The following is a 20,137-nucleotide window of genomic DNA, read 5'->3' on the forward strand; positions in this document are numbered from 1 at the left end:
GGACGTGGTTTGTGTTTGATAGACATTTTGGACCATATTGAGTGTACTTTTGCTATTATGGGACCGAAAAAGAGTTACCTACAGTCCTTATGGAAGGTGACTCGTGTTACCATTTCGCCCTCGACTGGTAATTGGCGGTGCTTTCAGCTTCCCACCGTAATGAGAAGTGGACCGGCGAGTCACGTTGGCTCGTTGTCGTCGGTTGTCTTCGGTTCGCCCGATTTCCTCTCCAGAAAGGTGGCGGCCGGCGTGCATACAAACACCCAGAGGCGTCGGATGGCTTTTTGTGGGCACTTTTATTAACAACCAAAAGCATGTGGGGGGCACAGCAGTGGAGTCTACGCTAACTGCGCACTTTGCCGGTAACACTCTCCTTCCAAACAGTAACTCCCTCCCTCCCTCCTTCTCCCACTCCATTCCATCAAGCCATCAACTACCATCACAAAGGTAAATAAAACGACTTTATTATACAGTACAGTTTATTTCTTTAATTATAATACAATAGCACATTTATTATACATAAAATAAGGTATATTTTTGTGTAGTTTTAAGGCTTATTTAGTAGAAAATTATGTTTTATGGGGACCTGGGAACGGATTATTCTCATTTTAATGGTTTCTTATGGGAAATAAATGTTCGGAAGACGAACTTTTCGCCTTACACACACTTTCTGGGAACCAATTATGTTCGTGAGCTGAGGTATCACTGTACTGCTAAAAAATTATTCACTTGGATATTTTAAACTTTTTAACAAATTAGTTTTGTACTGTCGCATTTCCCCCGATATTCTAGATAATAAATCCTCAATCCAAACAAAGAAAAACTGAAAAAGAAGTTTAAAAGGGTAACTATGTGTTAAACAAAGTCTCGACCACTCCTTGATGTCTGCGATTTCTGCATCGCAACCCTTGTTATATTACCGTGTTTCACCCATAAAATATCCAGAAAATCCAGCTGTTGCCATTCACAGCTGTGTCTTGACACTCGGTGATACATGCCACACGGAGTTTTTGGATCGAAACAAGGTAAGTACGCGATAATACAGTATCTCGTTAAAATCATGGTGTCTTTAATTATGCTCTCTCATGCTCTCACCTTCAGTTAGGGTTTCGTTGTTTAGAAGTAAAAAATGAAATGCCCTACTGTTCAAAAATTTAAAATAAAAAAAAAATTAAGCTTTCTAATGATGTATCACACATGCATATAGACCCTACTCACGTGACGTCACAGCCACGCCCCCGTGCCATGTTGTCCGCATACTAGTCATGTTAATGCATTTGCGCTTCGTAAATTCCTCCTATTATGGCGTGTTTTTCTGCACGTTAACATTAAACAATCAAAATGGTGAAGTCGTGTGTGGCGGTCGGTTGCAAAAACAGAGAAGATAGACGGAGAGACTTGAATTTTTACCGTATTCCCAGAGAGCCGAAGAGGAGACCGCGATTGACTGCTGCAATTCGACGAAAAAACTGGGCTCCAAACGACTACCACAGATTATGTAGTAGTCATTTTATATCTGGTAAGATGCATTTAATATATATTTAGAGGGTTTTGGGCTGACAACCACAATTAAGATCATTGCTAGGCTAATCGCCGACAACATACACGTATGTATGTAGTTAGAGTGCTATCGCTAAACCATATAAACATTAAAAGCCCTAGCTCCATTGACAAATGACATGAAATACATTAGACTTGACAGTGGATGTTAGCAAGAACAAAAGATTTTGAATTGAAAATTTCGTAACTCACCTTCCGAGCACAAGATTCCTGCCGAATTTTCGTGTACGAGGACGTGTTTCACCCAACCAGCAACGTAGCATTTATAAGCCTCCAAGCTCTTAAAGTTTTTCAAACTTTCGTGAGAATAGGCTGATTTTGTGTGGACAAGATAGATGTCAGGCGAAGCCAGCGGGTCGAAAAACATCGATTTAGGCATCAAATACGGATCTGGCGAATGGATAAACTTAAGCTTTTCCACGTAACGCCTTTTATGCAACGGATCCAATGAGTTTACAGCGTCAGATAACACCGGGGCTTCCATGAATTGCTCTATAACTTGCTCGACTAATTGAAAACAATGAGAATAGGTCTGAAAAAGAGGTACAGTATGGCGGCCGGAAACAGCGACACGCCCATTTTGTGACGTAGGTGAGTAGGGTCTATAGGACAATTTTTGAATTTGGCCAAATTGGGTGTCTTAGAGCAGAACTTCATGTCACCTAAGTGTTTTCCGTTAAATATAAATCTGTGACAGTGGAGAGCTGGCCATAGTAGAGCTAGGCTGTCCTCAAGCGGCCATCTCTCCTAAAGGGAATAGTTACCTGTCTCGCAGACATCATACAACTCTCTAGATTGGTCTAACACATTCATTATAGTAAAGCATTCAGAGAGATGTTACTACATGCCATTGACACAGCAAAGTTGACCGACTTATCAGCCCTCGCCTGATAAGCGAAGGAAAGGACGTCAACAACACTTCGGTGGGGTCAGAACGCCCTCGCCTTACCAAGACAACAACTTAGTAGCGTGGCGCCTTGGGCATCAAGACATGCCTTAGTTGCCGTGGCAACCACGTCCCAGCCACGAAAGATGATGCACGAACTTGACCGGCCAAACTTGCCACAGAAGGATGATCCCAAGACAACACTCAGGCACGCCTTCCGCTCGGCCCGCTCCGCCGCAGCTTTCAAAAGACTTAACTTTTAGCGAACAACGGTCGCTTCTCGGGGACATTCCGATATATGGGTTGTTTTGCGAACCTTGGATCCAACATTGCCTCTTCGTCGTCTGTTTTGCCTTGTTTTTTGATCACTGTCGACGAATAAATTGTCAACCTGTTTTCAGTGAGCCTTCTTTAAACCGTTCAGAATGGAGTCAGTACAAAGGGTTAACACCGGAGTGAATGCGTGGGATTTGGCCTTCGCGGCCGACTTGCTGGGGCTGCGCCAGTGGGACGCCTACTGGTTCGGCTGTCGCGGTCCCGGCGGCTCAGCCGGGAGGCCGAATTCCTTCACTCCCCATGACCTATAGTAACATCAGAATTCAATAAATAATAAGTAATGATTGTATATAGAATATCTAATCAATTTGAATATTATTTATAATTGATTCTGCATGCTTTCCTCAATTATTACGTTTGTGATGTGAAAATTGAGTAATTAGCTCTTGAAAACATGTCAAATTTGCACTAAATAAAACATAATTAAGTTGCTATTTTGGGCAAAACCTTATGATATGTTAAATATTGCTATTGATCATGAAAACTTGGCATGCATTTTGTGATTTTTGTGCCTTTAGTGTAAAATCTGAGACTTTTATAGCCAAATTTTGTTATACTTATGTACATAAAAAATAATTCATCGGGATTTTATAAGGGAAAAACTGACTTTTTTGATGCACCCGCTCATGGAGTGTCATGTGTGCTTAAGGTAGGTGCCTGTTTTGGTTTTTGGTCGATAGCAGTTTTGGTTTTGAAAATATTTGAATTTTAAGTTTCTTTAAAAAAAAAATAGGCCCCCTATTATTCTGCCCCGATTCCCGTGTCCCGTCCATATGTTATGAAGTCTATGGCGCGGCACACAACAGATGTCCATTTACCATTTTTAAAAATATAAAATATACACGTGCTCCCCTTGAAACCTTTACTGCCGATCCGGGTCACGGCACCAATGTAACTGGTCTGCATGGAGCCACGCCGCTTGACGCGATCCATCGCCCTCATCTAGGTCAGGAGTCCTAACCGCGCTGCACGATGCGCCCAACACGGCAGGCGAGTGTGCTGACCACTAAGCCAAAAGCCCTAGCTTGCAGCTGCCAGCGCACCCTCTTGAAGGAATCAGGAGGGAGGTTTCACGCGGATACGAGTCCTGACCTGAACGAGGAAGACAGATCGCATCGTTCGGCGCGGCTCCTTGCAGACCGGTTACACCAAGAAACGTTTTTATCTTGTCACGTCATCGTCACGAAAGAAATTGTCAACAAAATATTTTTGTTCCTTTCATTTTTGTCGAGAACAACAAAAAATTTTCTCCCGCCCCCAGTCTTTAAAAATAGACCAACTGGGCACAAAACCGCCCAATCTGGAAATGCGGGTGGCAATCATGCACACACGGGTGTTGTGGGTGTCACCGACATCTCGGAGGACCGGACAGACAAGTCATCACTCAGACGGGAGGCGACGAGGTGACAACAAGGCTTCGTAAGTTTTCTCTTATGCTGAAAAGAAAATTACAAACAAACAAAAAAGAGTCGCAAGTTTGTTTGCTTTAAAGTTGTTGTTGTTTTTATCATTTGCTCCTTTGGTAAGTTAGCCGACTGTTTCATTTATCGCGCCGCAATTCTATCATGTGCGTAACAGGAAACAAAAAAAATATCTTTTAAGCCATAGAGTACATTTTGTGTCCAAAACCGAAATGTCTTTTTGCTTGAAATGCCTCATTATATTTTGCGTAAGACGGAATTTTCGACGCTCGTTTACTGACATTGGAGTTTCTTCTTCTTTAGAAAGACATGGGTGCCTAAGCAGGTTCGGCAACTTCTTGTGGTATGTAGAAGTGGCAACTCGCCTCAATGACACTTGGAATCCATTTCCTTGTTGCCAGCTATTATTTGATTGTTTGAAATTTTGCCTCTTTGAAAAAGAAAATTTAGACAGAATCTGGTTTATTATGTCTTTAACTATATTGTCAGGTATTTTCAACATCAAAACAAGTCATTCAGTGCCACAATACAGCTAACAAAGCAACAAGGGAGTTCCGACATGAAAGAAAAAGATTGATCTGACGTCCAGGCTTTGCGTCGCATCACTCAAATGGTTTACGAGCTCAAGTTACAACAAGGTGTCGTCCGTATATACCTGATCGATGGTCATCTCGCTCACGTGTTTACAAGGTAGAAGGATGTCTCTAGACACGGAGCGTAAGGAGCTGCTGTTGAAAACGCTGATGGAGCTGGGGGAGGATGACCGTCAGTCCTTCAACAGATTTAAGTTATGGTAAGCCATGAAAAGTTGTCGTTCACAGATACCCAATCCATGGTCATCTCGCTCATGCGTTTACAGGGTGGAAGGATGTCTCTGGACACCGAGCATAAGGAGCTGCAATTGGAAACGCTGTTGCTGCTTCTAGTGCTCAGTTAAGGTATAGTTGCACAGGGCTTATCGATTGCGCCGAAGCCATGAGAGCGATCAATTCATAATGAGAAAAAAAGAAAACAATTCAAAGGAACGTGCGACCTAGGAAACAATTTGGAAAGTAGTAGAGTCAAAAGTACATATATGTGCTGGAAAATGTATTGAAGTAAAAAGTACCTCTTCATATTTGTACTTAAGTATAAATACGCCAAAATGCACATAGGTATAGTAATGAAAAACTACTTTTCCTTCGTTACATTCGACCACTGCTAAGAGGAATGAAAACCTGACATCTGTGTTTTGCGTCACATCACTCAAACGGTTTATGAGCTCATGTTACAATAAGTCAAAACAAGTTGTCGTCCGCAGATACGTGTTCGACGGTCACCTCCCTTAAGCGTATAATCTCAAGGATGGCTCTGGACAGCAGACGGAAGGAGCTGCTGTGGAACACGCTGATGGAGCTGGGGGAGGACGACTTTGAGTCCTTCAGGTTCCACACGGCCCTGCCTAGAAGGGTGCGTGAAAACACCCGCCTTGAGTACATAGCTGACAAGCTCTTGATTAAGCACGGCGAGAACACTCTGGATGAGACCGTGAAGATTCTGGAGAAGATCGGGAACAACGAATTGGCCGAGAAGCTGCGCAGCGACGTGCTGGAAATAAAAGGTTAGTCCCCAACATACAGTAGCTTCCCGTGGTAGAAAGCAGGTGACTTGAAAACTGTGGAAGTTAACCATGAAACAACCCGTAGCAAAAATGTTGTTGCTCATCTATTTCCCAATATCACCTCCTGAGACATAACTATTGCTTCTCATTCATTTTGTGATCATTTGTTGCTGCTCTGTTTCTCCTAAGAGGCCCTTAGGAACAATAGATAGACTTTGTTTCTCGTTGTCATCTAAGACATATCTGAGAATGGTGAGCTCTCATCAAAATCTCATCAATAGCTCTTCCTCATCTCATTTATTTCTTTGGAATGCATCACCGGAGCAATAGATGAGGTCATTTTGAGGCACACATGCCCACAACCCCCCCCCCCCCCCCCCCCCAAAAAAAAAAAAAACGGCGCAAACATGCCTTGTTTCCCATATTTTTACTCCAAAATCATCAAATGTCATGAACTTTTATTTTCCAAATCTCTTACATTTTTGAAAGTGTCATCACCAGCTAAAGTCAAAGAATTTCACATGCCAAATACGGATAATCACAAAAATTGCTTGATGACTGCTAAACTATAAATCTCAGTAAAATTTTGAAAACTGGTCATAAAAATTCAACGTCTTAGCTTCGATTTGACATGTTGCACATCGAGACTGAGCAAATGAGCACGGTGTCATTTACATTTCAAAAATGGCACTATTTGACAATAGTTTTTCAACAATCCACATTATTGTCACAAAAATTGAAAAGTCACACTTTCTATTCATTTTAATGAAATGAAACGTCATCTTTTAAATCCGGGAGTGGTCTGTTCATGCTGCTGGCTCTACCTCTCGCTCTCTCAGCCTTTGGAGCTAGTGCTGTATTGGTCGAGAACGATTCGTTCTTTTTGAACGAATTGTTTGGAGGATTGATACCGAACTAATCACCTTCTGCACTGATTAGTTCTTCAGGAAGTTGGGACTTGCGTAGGAGGGAGTTGAGAAAACGGCAGCGTCTGATATCGCGCACAACCAATCAGACGCCAGTCTCATAGTGGGCAGGGGAGGGAGCGGAAATGGAATCAGAGCGTCTGTCACTCACTTCCACGTGTGGCCAATAAGCAGCCAGCGTGCAGGCAGGGGGCAAGACTGAGTTATGTCACTTCCCGTTCACTTCGTCGGTCCTCCGGCTCCTGACCGACATTGCTGCTAACTTGACTTCTCAGTCACGCAGTGAACGAGTCAAAAATGAAAGGAAAAAACTTAATATGGAGCCTATCATGTGCTGCTCAAACACACAAAAACACCACGCAAACCTAGTGAGCATGGTTTAGTGTACTACTTTTCTCAACAGACTCGGGACTAGGACATCCTATCAAAATTACAGTAGTTTAAAACTCTTTCGCCAGTAGCTTCGAGGCAAGCCAAAGCTGAGCTGCGGACGCGTCACGGCAGCGCAGTTGGGAGAGAAATGTCAACCTGTGAAGGCTTCATGGCAGCAATATTCACCTCATCTGTGTACAGCAGTGGTGTCCAAACTATTCCACATAGGGCCGCAGTGGGTGCGGGTTTTTGTTCAAACCCATCATAAGGACAACCTTTCACCAATCTGGTGTCTCTCAAGCGTAATCAGTTGATTGCAGTCAGGTGCTGCTTGTTTTCGCACAAACTTCATTGGTTAAACTGTCTGTGCTCGATTGGTAGGAACAAAAACCAGGACCCACAGCGGCCCTTGAGGACAGGTTTGGACACCCATGGTGTACAGGAAAATGACTACCGTATTTTTCGGACTATAAGTCGCAGTTTTTTGTTTGTTGTTGTTGTTGTTTGTTTGTTTTTAGTTTGGCTGGGGTGCGACTTATACTCTGTAGTGATTTATGTGTGAAATTATTACCACATTATTATATCATTTCACATGTTATTTTGGTGTTTTGGAGTGACACTGATGGTTTGGTAAACTTGTTAGAATGTTCTTTATGCTATAGTCATGTGAATAACTCTTAATAGCTATGTTATTTTCACATACCGGTTCGCATTTCGTTGTTCATGCATCATGTAACATTATCATAATATAAACTTATTCAGCATGTTGTTCTCTATTGTATTTTTATTAGGGCTGTCAAACGATTAAAATTTTTAATCGAGTTAATTACAGCTTAAACATTAATTAATCGTAATTAATCGCAATTCAAACCATCTATAAAATATGCCATATTTTTCAGTAAATTATATATATATATTCTGTAAAATAAATTGTTGGAATGGAAAGATAAGACACAAGATGGGTATATACATTCAACATACGGTACATAAGGACTGTAGTGGGCATTTCTCTCTACTGTCATTTAAATCTGTCTATGCTGTCCTCACTCCGAAGCGTCTACTTTTTCCAAAGCTAGACAGCTAGTGAACGACGCCTTAATAATAAGACTTCTTCCTTTTTCATCATATTTATTAATAAAATGGCCTCAAACTATTGTCCTCTTTAGACCGTCATAAAACTACAAAAAAAAGTACACAAGCATTGCATTAGGAACAACGTTAGCTCAGCACGCTATACAGGTTCACTAAACATAAACAAAAAGTGTCTCATACAAAATATATAACATTTCGCTTACTAACATAATATGTACATTCTTTACAACAACCATACTTCCGGACAAATCTTGTCCAAGGATCATATAAGCACAACATTACAACGTAGGCGTCAGCCCGAGATGTCATGCAGCCATATTGAACTAGCAAGAAAACAATAAAGCATGTCGCAAAGCGACCACAAGAGTTCGCTGTTAGAAAGCACAAAAAGCCTTGCTGTAAAACTTACTAAAAGGCAGAATATTTGTCTGAGCGGGGCATGTGCGTTAATTGCGTCAAATATTTAAACGTGATTAATTTAAAAAATTAATTACCGCCCGTTAACGCGATAATTTTGACAGCCCTAATTTTTATTTTAAATTGCCTTTCAAGATTACATATCTGTTCTATGTGTTTGATTTTATCAAGTAAATATCCCCCCAAAATGCAACTTATACTTTGGTGTGACTTATGTTTTTTTCCTCTTAGTTGGGCATTTTATGGCTGGTGCGACTTATAGTCCGAAAAATACGGTATTTAGTATGATCAGCATAATACTGATTTGCAATGAAACAGTATATGGTGGAAAAAACTCAGGTGACTTGAAGTTCCGCTCTGAGACCCTCAATTTGGCCAAATTTCAAAGTTGTCCGATATGCATGTGTGATACATCATTGGAAAGCTTAAAATCTCAATTTTCTGAAAGAAGAAAAATTTTGGACAGGAGGGCATTTTTCAAAGAAAAATGTTTTTTAAACAGAAAAACCCTATCTGGAGGCGAGAGCAGAATTACAGATGCCATGATTTTAACAAGATATTATCGCGTACTTACAGTACCTTGTTTCGATCCAAAAACTCCATGTCGCATGTATCACTGAGTGTCAAAACACAGTTGTGAATGCCCACAGTTGGATTTTTGGGGTATTTTATGGGTGAAAAATGGCAGTATAACAAGGGTCGCGATACAGAAATCGCAGACATCAAGGAGTGGTCGAGATTTTCTTTTTCATAAATTTACCCCTTTAAACGTTTTTTTTTTTCTTTCTCAATTTTTTTTTGTTTGGATCGATTATTTATCATTTAACGTAAAACAACAAAACATATAACAACAACAAAAATACCATTAAGCGAGTCATGTGGTAGATATGCGTGACTTTTTTACAGACGCCATTTTTTTCATTGCGACGTCATTTGTTTTAAAGTTTAAAATGTGCGGGTGAATAATTTTTTAAAGTCGTTTTTTTTTTATAAAGGAAATATTAGACATCAATGAACGATTCAAAGCTAAAAATAACATAAATTTGGAATAATAAATATAATTAACGACCTTAGTTTTATGACTGGGTTAAAACAAAGGTGGTTGCCCGACGTCTGTAAACGGGGGTTTTCAGGGTAGAACGGACAAAATAAAAATAGTTCGGGTCTTATGCGCCATGAATCTGCTATGGCAACATACAGACATATTGTTCTATCAAACACAACAGTTGTTTTGGCTTAAAATACAGCAGTTTCTTTTAAAGAGGAGTGACAGAGCAGAAACTGATTTTTCAGTCTTGTCTGTTTTCCGCAGAGACATGTCATTTTTCCACCTGAGTGTTTTAATTTTTTTTTTTGTATCAGAGTATGTCGGGTGTTGGTCGGTTGGTCTGTCCAGCCCGTGCCACTCAAGCACCCGAAAACAACGCAGGCGGGCACAGTTAACGTCGCAATATGTCTCCATTTGTCTTAACAGACTAACGAGAGTGGAAAGGCGACCTTGTAAAGAGCAAACAATTATTTCTCGTCAGCATTTGACAATCTGAGATGAGGGGACAACAGAGGAGCTGAATGGATTATTTATTTAGTAATACCACTGAAAAAAATGATATTTCAGTACGGTCATCTTAATACTGATTTGCAATGAAACTGTTTTATATGAAATTTAGTGTTGTTTTCATTTCAGAGCAACACATTTGACAACCAGCTATTTACACTTTAGTTTTAATGAAGTTACCTAGTGATGAGCATAGAAACAAAAACAACAAGCTTGAGGTAAATACGATGTGTTGGTCGTACCATTATTAGAAATTAAAATTTCCAATTTCTCTTTTTATATGCGTGACAGCAAGCGTGTCAGGCAGGCTGGTAGCGGCAAGATTGTATATGTTATCGAGATCGTGCAGGAAAAAGTCTGTGCGCCCCCGCACCCATTCCCCAAAAAAGAAAATGTTTAACCGTGTCCTAAATCAAAATGCAAAAACGAGACATAACTTTGATCCCACAGAAATATGACAGACGACACGGAAATTCTCCCTCGCTATTGCAGCGGGGCGCGGAGTCAGATGAGGCGGCGAAAACAGAATGATATAGTCTGTCACTCACTTCTGAATCTACGACGAGCGGCCAATGAGGAGCCTGCGTGCAAGATGGGGCGGGACCAAGCAATGCCACTTCCCGTTCAGTTGTATTGCTAACGCTAAGCGGTCTTTGATGATTCGTTTGGCAACGTAACTTCCCGTTCACTGACCAAACGATTCATTCGGGCGGGTGTGGGTGGGGAGATGAGGAGGCGAAGGATTTGTTGAACGATTTGTTTGAACGAGTCTTTTGACTGAACGAACCGGAATGGATTCGTTTCCTCAAGTGAATGACATATCCCGTCAGTACTTGGAGCTTTGGCAGAGGGTCGATCTGAAACATGAAACAAAATATATATTCTATTGTTAACAAATAGCCATTTGCAAACTATTTTTAAATTCACACATGAGTATCACATAAAAGTCAAATATAATAATGTAACGTCAAAATCTATCAATAAATATTTAGGTGTGGAATGGAACTGTTTTGTCCTAAACTGCTGTCTCTTCTGCTTTCTTTCAGACGCCAACTTCTCCGTCCACGATGACAATCAGATTGCCAGATTGAAGAGGGAGCTCCAAGACAACCTGCAGCGTTTATACAGGTTTGCTTCTGAGGGCAACACCGAGCGCTGGCAGCAGCAGCCCCTGGAGGACGTCTACACGGAGCTAGACATCACCTACGGGGCAGACGTCAGCCCAGACGGGCGGCATGAGGTCCTCCAGATGGAGACGTGTAACGCCGCGGCCAAGCTGTCTATCCTGCCGTGCGACATCTTCAAAAGCCCCGACGGGAACCGGCGACCGATACGCACGATGCTCACCGTCGGCTTCGCGGGAATAGGAAAAACCTTCCTGATTCAAAAGTTTGTGTCGGACTGGGCCAGCGGTAGTACTAACCAGGATGTGGACTTCATATTTCCTTTCACCTTCCGCGAGTTAAACATGGAGAAAGGGGAGAGCTTTACGTTGGCCGAGCTGATCCAAACTTTTGTCTGCGGAGACAGGCACATGAGTGAGCGACTGAACAATATATTTGTCGGCCTGCAAACTTCTGGGAAGCGGGACTTTGAAAGCAGCGGGATCAAGATCTTGTTTATCCTCGACGGACTGGACGAGTGCAACTTCAAAATCGACTTGAAGAAAGTGAGGAAAGTGGACATGGACGTGAGGGAAAGCTACCCGCTGGAGGTACTTCTGGCGTATCTCATCAAAGGGAACCTGCTTCCGTGCGCCAGGGTTTGGATCACCACGCGGCCCGCGGCAGCCCGCGATATCCCCGCCGACCTCATCGACAGCCGAACAGAGGTGGGAGGATTCAGTGATTCCCGGAAAATGGAGTACTTCAGGAAAAGGTTCCCAAATGAGGAGCGCGTCACTGAGCACATTCGGAAATCTCGCACCATCTTCATCATGTGCCATTTTCCCATCTTCTGCTGGCTCACCGCCACAGTTCTTCAGGTTCATTTGGACAAAGGGAAGGAGGGAGAGCTTCCCACAACGCTGACTGACATGTACTCGGCATTTATTGGTCACCACCTGGAAAACTCCAAGGAGAGAAATACAGCGGAGTACATCCCTGACGTGAAAGCGCTCGCCAAGCTGGCCTTTGACCACACCATGAATCAGCGTCAGATCTTCTACGAGAAAGACCTGGTGGACAGCTGCTTTGATTACAGCCATGCAGCAAAACACTGCGGTTTATTCACAGAGGTCTTTAAGGAGGTCCATCCGCTCAAAAGCAAGAAACAAAAGATGTTTCAGTTTATCCACCTGACCATCCAGGAGTATCTGGCCGCACTGTACGTAAAGATGTGTTTCTTCCACGACAACAAGAACGTACTGGATACATCAAGATGGAAAAAATTGTTCATGTCTATTAAGCGGAAGACAATCACTGAGGTCCACAAGTCAGCTCTCCAGAAAGCCTCGGAAAGTGAAGGAACTCTGGACATGTTCCTCCGCTTCCTCGTTGGCCTTTCATTGCAGTGCAACCAGGAAATAGTGGGGGCGCTGCTGAAGGTTCCTCATGACTGGGAGCAAAGCAAGTCAAAGACGGTCAAGTTGATACAGAAAAGGATCAAACGAAACACTCCAGAAAAGAACGTCAACTTGTTCTACTGTCTAAACGAGCTGAAAGACAACTCCTTACTGAAGCAGATCCAGCATCAACTAGTTTCAGGACGTTTGTCCTGGCGTCAAATGTCAAATGATATGTGGTCGGCCCTGGCCTTCTTCTTACTTACGGACGACGAAACCATGAAGTCCTTTGATCTTCGCCGCTACTCCCCATCGCCTTTGGGACTCAAGAAGCTTCTGTTGGTGGTCAAGGCTTCTCAAAAATCAGAGTAAGTTCTCTAAAGTGAAATGAAGTGGATTCCAAAAGCACAATGGCAAATCCAAGAAGAAGTCCACAAAACACAAAGAAAACAACTAAAAATTATGAAACAATCAAAAATCACAAAAAAGATGGATTAAAAAAAAACAAAAAACTAATACAAATCTCACACACACAAAAACAAATTAAAACACAATTGCTTGTCAGAAGACGCCACAACAAATCGGAAAACAAAACAATATCACCTCATTCACTCCCAAAAATGTGTTCATAAATTTTTGGAACACTTAAGTTTACTACCAAAACGTATAGAAACAAGAATTGAGGATTTTTAACTGATCATAACTGAAGAACGGAAAAGTGTAGCAAAACTTCTTTTACTGATGAAAGATTGGGATCGACTTGTTCTTTTATGTGTAGCCATGAAACCCAATATTCTGTAGTGCTTGACAGATCAGCCAAAATCATTGTAAATGAACAAAAAGCCATGGTTTCTGAAAAATGTCTGGGAACCAGAAATGGTTGGCACTGATGGCGAAGTTGACTCGTGGCTGTTTGGACGAGAGGAAAGATAACTTTATAACCACGTCTATTGCTACTTTTGAAGTGATGAGGACAGTGTGATTCATTGCAAAGACTTCATGTTATTACTCGAGATGAACACATTTAATTGTTGCCTAACCCTAATTTTAATGTGTGTAATGCTCCAACTAAGTCAGTGACATCAGCAAATACGGTAAGAAATTGCAAACAAAAAGCTGGGTCAGTGTAACAGGTTTACCTAAAGTTCACCCTGAAACAGTAGGAAATCCAACATCTTGAAAAATCTCAAATGGGTCAAAATTTGGATTAAATCAAATCTATAATCTTGAGGGGAAAAAAACAAAAGACGACCATTCACACATCATGGTTGTACGAGATGAACATCCTTCTTGACGACATCCAAAACAAACACTGCCTCCATCAAGCACAAGTAATGTTGGTGATATTATCACGGGAAAAGAAAATGCAAAATGTCTTAGGATTTTGTCATTTGCTCTTTATTTTGTTGTTGTTTTGTTTTGTATCTTGAAATAAAATCTACTATTATTCAAAGCACCATACTAAAGTCAGCAGATGTTAGGTTTGGCTCACTCTCACGACTTCCTCCTTCCTGTGTTCTCCAGTCTAAGTGAATGTTATCTGGACAAAGGCAGCTGTCACCTGCTGGCTTCCGTTCTCAGTTCTCCATCCAACCTGAGGCATCTGAATCTGGGCTGGAACCATCTGTCGGACGAGGGGGTGGAGATCCTCTCGAAAGGACTGGCCAGTCCACACTGCAACTTAGAAGTCCTCAAGTAAGGAACTTTTCCACTGAGAAATCTACCTCCAGTTCATACTCTTCCTTGGATACGGTTGACTTATCTAATGAGATACTGCTGCAACCAGCCAACAATAAGGGCCAAAATATACCAGACGCGTCTTCGGTCCGGGTCTTGCAAGATATAGCGCTGAACCCAATCCGTTTCCATTTTATCCTACTGTTCAAAGTATAGAGGCCGCGTCAGTGCTCCAGACTGACTGCGGACCATCTCCGGCGTGTCAGAACCGGCCGGATGGTTTAGACTCTTTTCTATTTTTGCCGGACACGCATCCGTCAAAATGGGCAGAGCAAGGCCTGGAATCAAAAGCCCAGTTGCTTATTCACGGTAAAAACACCTGCAAACATGGACAAAAGCTTCATCGTGGATGTCACAATGTGATTCATGATGCAGCAGATCATTAAAAAGGAAGCTGCAGCAGAAGCTATGAGGATTGACGGTGAGTTATTATGCAAGGTATGTAATTTAAAACAGAAATAGTGCCACAAACTCATAGTAAAAGCAAATAAATTCAGGAAAAATTGTTCAGTCCGCCTCTCTCTCTGCTTCTCTGATGAGTACAGACTCCGTGTGTTTGTCGTTGTTTATAATGCCACATTTGCGTGCCCAATTACCCGTGGGCTCTTGACGGGATGGAATTGCCGGACCGCAGCTGTGCGCAGCCACTTTTTTTTTTTGCCAATTTTTGACATACTGCGTAGTGCGTAGTCAACGCGGCCAGTATATTTTGGCACTAAGGCAGTCGCAATTTTATTTTGATTAGAACCTCCACCAATTTAACCAGGTTCCTTTCCCGACTTCAGGCAATTATCTCATTTTCATTCCAAAAAAAAATTTTTTCCCGCCAAGTTTACATAATTTTTCATTCCTCGAAAATTTAGTTGAACGCTTTTGAAGGCCTGAATTTTCACAAAATCCATTTCATGACTTTCAATGCTTTTTAATCACGCGAATAAACCGTGTATTAGTCAAGGACAAGGCAGACATGATTGTCATGCCTTTGTATGAAAATGATAAAGATATAATAAGTTAGTTAAAATTGTAAAACTTAGTTAAAAAATAAATATTGTTGTCTAAAGGTTTCATCTGAAAAGCGTTGGGAGTGAGACCTATCCTTTTCTAGCAAAAGTGCATATATGTTGAGGACCAGAGCATCTGTCGCATTGAGTGATCTTAGACACCAACCTTTTTTCCTCATTTCAAGCACGTTTCTCAGCGCCTGTGAGGCTTAAAGGTAACATCGACGAACTTGCTCTGCCAGCTAAGCCTAGGCTAACCTTCGTCTTTGTAAGTTTTTACTTAGTTTTTATATTGAGTTTGAAAGAAAAATGTATTTTTCTCTTTGAGGCGAACTTTTTCACTATCCATTGATTTCACTGAGACATTCTGTTGTGTTTCTGCTAAGCTACTCACACGTTGGAAGATATTATTGTATTACATTTTGAATGTATTCATTTGTATTTTAGTTATTTGAGACCTCCATAAACCCAAGAAAAGTACGCCTTGTCTCTGGAGAGTTTCATTTTTTGGTTCGCTGGCTGTAGAGCAACACATGTCACGTGTTGTGAGGACAGCTCAACGATCAGAACCTTCATCACTTTAACCAGGTTCCCTTCTCGACTTCAGGCAATTATCTCATTTGTTACAGGCTGCTCCGCTGCAGAATCACCAGTAAAGGATGTGTTTCATTGGCTGAGGCACTCAAGTTAAACCACTCCCATCTCCAAGAGCTGGACCTCACCAGGAACGATCTGTCGGATGAAGGGGTTGAGATCCTCTCGAAAGGACTGGCCAGCCCACACTGCATCATAAAAATCCTCAAGTAAGAAGGTCCTTCAGTTCGTAATCTTCAATGAATCTGGTCAACTAATCAAAAGAATCAATGATGCCGTTAGCAGCAACTCTAATAAAATTTGTAATAATAATAAATGAATAAAAAAATCCTGTCAAGTTTACATAATTTTTAATGCCTCAAACATGGAGTTGAATGCTTTTTAAGGCCTGGATTTTCACAAAGAAACGGTTAATGAGTTTAGATCATTTTTAATGACGCCCATCAACCCTGTATTAGTCAAGGAAAAGGCAAACACGATGTTACTTTGAGCAAACATTCACCACTTTTACTGGGTTCCCTTCTTCATGCAATTATCTCATTTGTTGCAGGCTGGAAGAGTGCAAGATCACACGGCAAGGATGTTTTTCACTGGCTGAGGCACTGAAGGTAACCCCCTCCCATCTTCAAGAGCTGGACCTGACCTGGAACGATCTGTCGGGTGAAGGGGTCGAGATCCTCTCAAAAGGACTGGCCAGCCCAAACTGCATCTTAAAAGTCCTCAAGTAAGGAGGTCCTTCAGTTTGTAATCGTCCATGAATCTGGTCAACTAATCAAAAGAATTACTGCTGCTGTTAGCAGCAACTCTAATAAATTATGTAATTTAAAAAAAAAATCTCATCAAGTTTACATAATTTTAAATCCCTCAAACATGTAGTTTAATGCTTTTTAAGGTCTGAATTTTCACAAAGAAACAGTTAATGACTTTAAATGCTTTTTAATGACCCACATCAACCCTGTATTAATCGAGGAAAAGGCAGATACAATGTTAATTCCAGCAGATCCTTTATCACTTTAACCAGGTTCCCTTGTGGACTTCAGGCAATTATCTCATTTGTGGCAGGCTGTCATGGTGCAGCATCACGAAGAAAGGATGTGTTTCATTGGCTGAGGCACTGAAGGTAACCTCCTCACATCTTCAAGAGCTGGACCTGAACGGGAACAATCTGTCGGATGAAGGGGTTGAGATCCTCTTGAAAGGACTGGCCAGCCCACACTGTATCATAAAAGTGCTCAAGTAAGGAGCTCTAAGAGTTCATAATCTTACATGGATCCTGTTGACTATTCAAAGGAATCACTGCCGCTATTACCAGCAACTCTCATAAATTATGTCCAAAAAATGTTTTAACTGTCAAGTTTCCGTAAAGTTTAATGCCTCAAACATTTAGTTTAATGCTTTTTAAGGCTTTAATTCTCACAAAAAACAGTTGAGTTAGGATGCTTTTAAAGGACACCCATCAACCCTCTATTAGTCAAGGAAAAGGCAAACATGATGTCACTTTGAGCAAAGATTCACCACTTTTACCGGGTTCCCTTCTTCATGCAATTATCTCATTTATTGCAGCCTGACAATGTGCAAGATCACAAAGCAAGGATGTGTTTCATTGGCTGAGGCACTGAAGGTAACCTCCTCCCATCTTCAAGAGCTGGACCTGACCGAGAACAGTCTGTCGGATGAAGGGGTTGAGATCCTCTCGAAAGGACTGGCCAGCCCAAACTGCATCTTAAAAGTCCTCAAGTAAGGAGTTGTAACAGTTCGTAATCTTCCATGGATCCTGTTAACTAATCAAAGGAATCACTGCACAGCAGCTCTCATAAATTATGTAAAAAAAAAAAATTAAAAAAAAAGTTTTTTTTTTTTTTAACAGTCAAGTTTCCCTAAATTTAATTCTTTTAGGGGGTGGCATGACTCAGTAGCTGTCCCCCAACCCAGAGGATGTGGGTTCAGTTCTCTCCTCTGATGAACTCAGCTAAGTATCCTTGAGCAAGATATTGATCCCCACATTGCTCCTGGTGCTGCGTCACCAGTAGGTGGATGGCTTTGAGAGCCTTGAAAGGTGGAAAAGCGCTATACAAATATAACAGCATTTTAAATGCTTTTTAAGTTCTGGATGTTCATACAAAAAAGGAGTTTTAATGCTTTTTAATCCCCCTCATCAAACCTGTATTAGTCAAGGAAAAGGAAGACACAATGTTACTTTCAGCAGAACCTTCATCACTTTACGCAGGTTCCCTTCTTGACTTCAGGTAATTATCTCATTTGTTGCAGGCTGTCATGGTGCAGCATCACGAAGAAAGGATGTGTTTCATTGGCTGAGGCACTGAAGGTAACCCCCTCCCATCTTCAAGAGCTGGACCTGACCTGGAACGATCTGTCGGGTGAAGGGGTCGAGATCCTCTCAAAAGGACTGGCCAGCCCAAACTGCATCTTAAAAGTCCTCAAGTAAGGAGGTCCTTCAATTCGTCATTTTTCGTGCATCTGGTCGAGTAATCGAAAGAATCACTGCTGCGATTAGCATAACTAGAATCAATTATGTTAAAAAATAAAAATCCTGCCAAGTTTACATAATTTGAAATGCTTTGACACATTTAGTTTAATCCTTTTTAATTTTCACAAAATCCATTTAATGACTTAATGCTTTTTAATGACCCGCATCAATGACCCGCATCAACCCTGTATCAGTCAAGGAAAAGGCAGACACCATGTTACTTTCAGCTAGAGGCGCACGATAATTCTCGGTCCGATAATAGGAAAATATGACGTCATCCCAATAAATCCCATAACAATATATTTTATCGGGCCTATTCATAATATTTTTGGCACATTGTCGGATTGGGATGTATGCGTTGGTTTCCATTCCTGTTTTGCCAGTATGCAGTTTTATTACTGTTCTAGAGGCCGCATTTTTCCTTCACTGAGTTATAAACCTTACTATGGCAATTTGCAAATGTTTGCACTTTACAGTGTTATGTTTACAAGTTCTCGAGAAGTCTTTTGATTCTTGATATCTAATTGCCAGGTTAAGAAAGTTGTTCCATGGACCAAGACGACAGAAGTCTCCTCTCCTGTTGCACGAAATGTTTTATCTGCTGACAAAGCAGAATACCTGTTGGGTTTATGTTTGTTATGCATCGGTGTTCATTGTTCAGGGGAACACATCGGCAATGATATTGACTGATTGTGATTGACTCAAATTATATTTATAATTATATATTTATTATAATTTTTTGAAAAATTAATATGGACAGTTTATTTGGAGTCAAAACTGTTCTTGTCTTTGTTTTGTTCATTATAATAATGTTCATGTCATCATCAAAATTCTTGTTCAGTAAAGGCAAAACCATTTTTGAATCAACCACTAGTATTTTTGACCTACATTTGTTCAAAAACACAGGTGAATATACATTGAAAAAATGTATATATATTATCGGATATTGTATCGGTATCGGCCTTGAGGAGCAGGAAGTTATCGGTTTCAAAAAATGGATATCGTGCACCCCTACTTTCAGCAGAACCTTCATCACTTTAAGCAGGTTCCCTTCTTGACTTAAGGGAATCATCTCATTTGTTGCAGGCTGTCAGAGTGCGGGATCGCAGATAAAGGATGCATTTCATTGGCCAAGGCTCTCAAGTTAAACCCCTCCCATCTTCAAGAGTTGAATCTCAGCAAAAATCAAATAGAGGAAAAAGAAAAGAAGGTCTTATTGGAGATCAAGGAGGATCCCAGCTTTAGCCTGAAGACTGTCGAGTAAGATCTAAACAATGTTGCTTATCAGAGTGTAAATTCATGTTCAATACCTATTGTTTGTGTCTTTCTTCAGATTTAACGACTAGGAATAAGAACAACGTTTGGTCCTTGGCGTCAAGAAGGGCGAGTCATTCCAAATGTTCATTATTAGAAGACGTCGAGTCCATTTGATCTCCTTCAGATTTAGACCAGGTGTCGGCGCTATGGGCTAAGCGGTCTCGCTCACAGAATTCGAGGAGTTCGTCGTCGGGTTCTTTGCAGCCACATGGAGGTGGAGTTCACGGGGAAGGTCTACGACGTTCCCACCAAACAGCTGGCAGTTTTTTTCATCCATTTGTACTGGGAGGGGCTGTCCAAAAGGATTGGACTTTGAGCACTGTCAATGGCAG

General features: G+C 41.3%; 1 protein-coding gene across 1 annotated transcript; it reads left to right on the forward strand.

Annotated features, from left to right (window-relative positions):
- The first annotated feature begins 5,103 nt into the window (after positions 1 to 5,103).
- On the forward strand, positions 5,104 to 19,834 carry LOC130924086 (NACHT, LRR and PYD domains-containing protein 12-like). The gene is made up of 11 exons (XM_057850807.1): positions 5,104 to 5,141; positions 5,504 to 5,803; positions 11,212 to 13,036; positions 14,193 to 14,363; positions 16,036 to 16,209; positions 16,551 to 16,724; positions 17,063 to 17,236; positions 17,564 to 17,737; positions 18,269 to 18,442; positions 19,575 to 19,748; positions 19,822 to 19,834. The coding sequence occupies exons 2-11, from the start codon at positions 5,548 to 5,550 to the stop codon at positions 19,832 to 19,834; spliced, it is 3,309 nt and encodes a 1,102-aa protein (XP_057706790.1). The 5' UTR covers positions 5,104 to 5,141; positions 5,504 to 5,547.
- The last annotated feature ends 303 nt before the right edge of the window (positions 19,835 to 20,137 follow it).

The sequence above is a fragment of the Corythoichthys intestinalis genome, chromosome 1 (assembly GCF_030265065.1).
Source record: "Corythoichthys intestinalis isolate RoL2023-P3 chromosome 1, ASM3026506v1, whole genome shotgun sequence".
Classification (NCBI taxonomy): Eukaryota; Metazoa; Chordata; class Actinopteri; order Syngnathiformes; family Syngnathidae; genus Corythoichthys; species Corythoichthys intestinalis.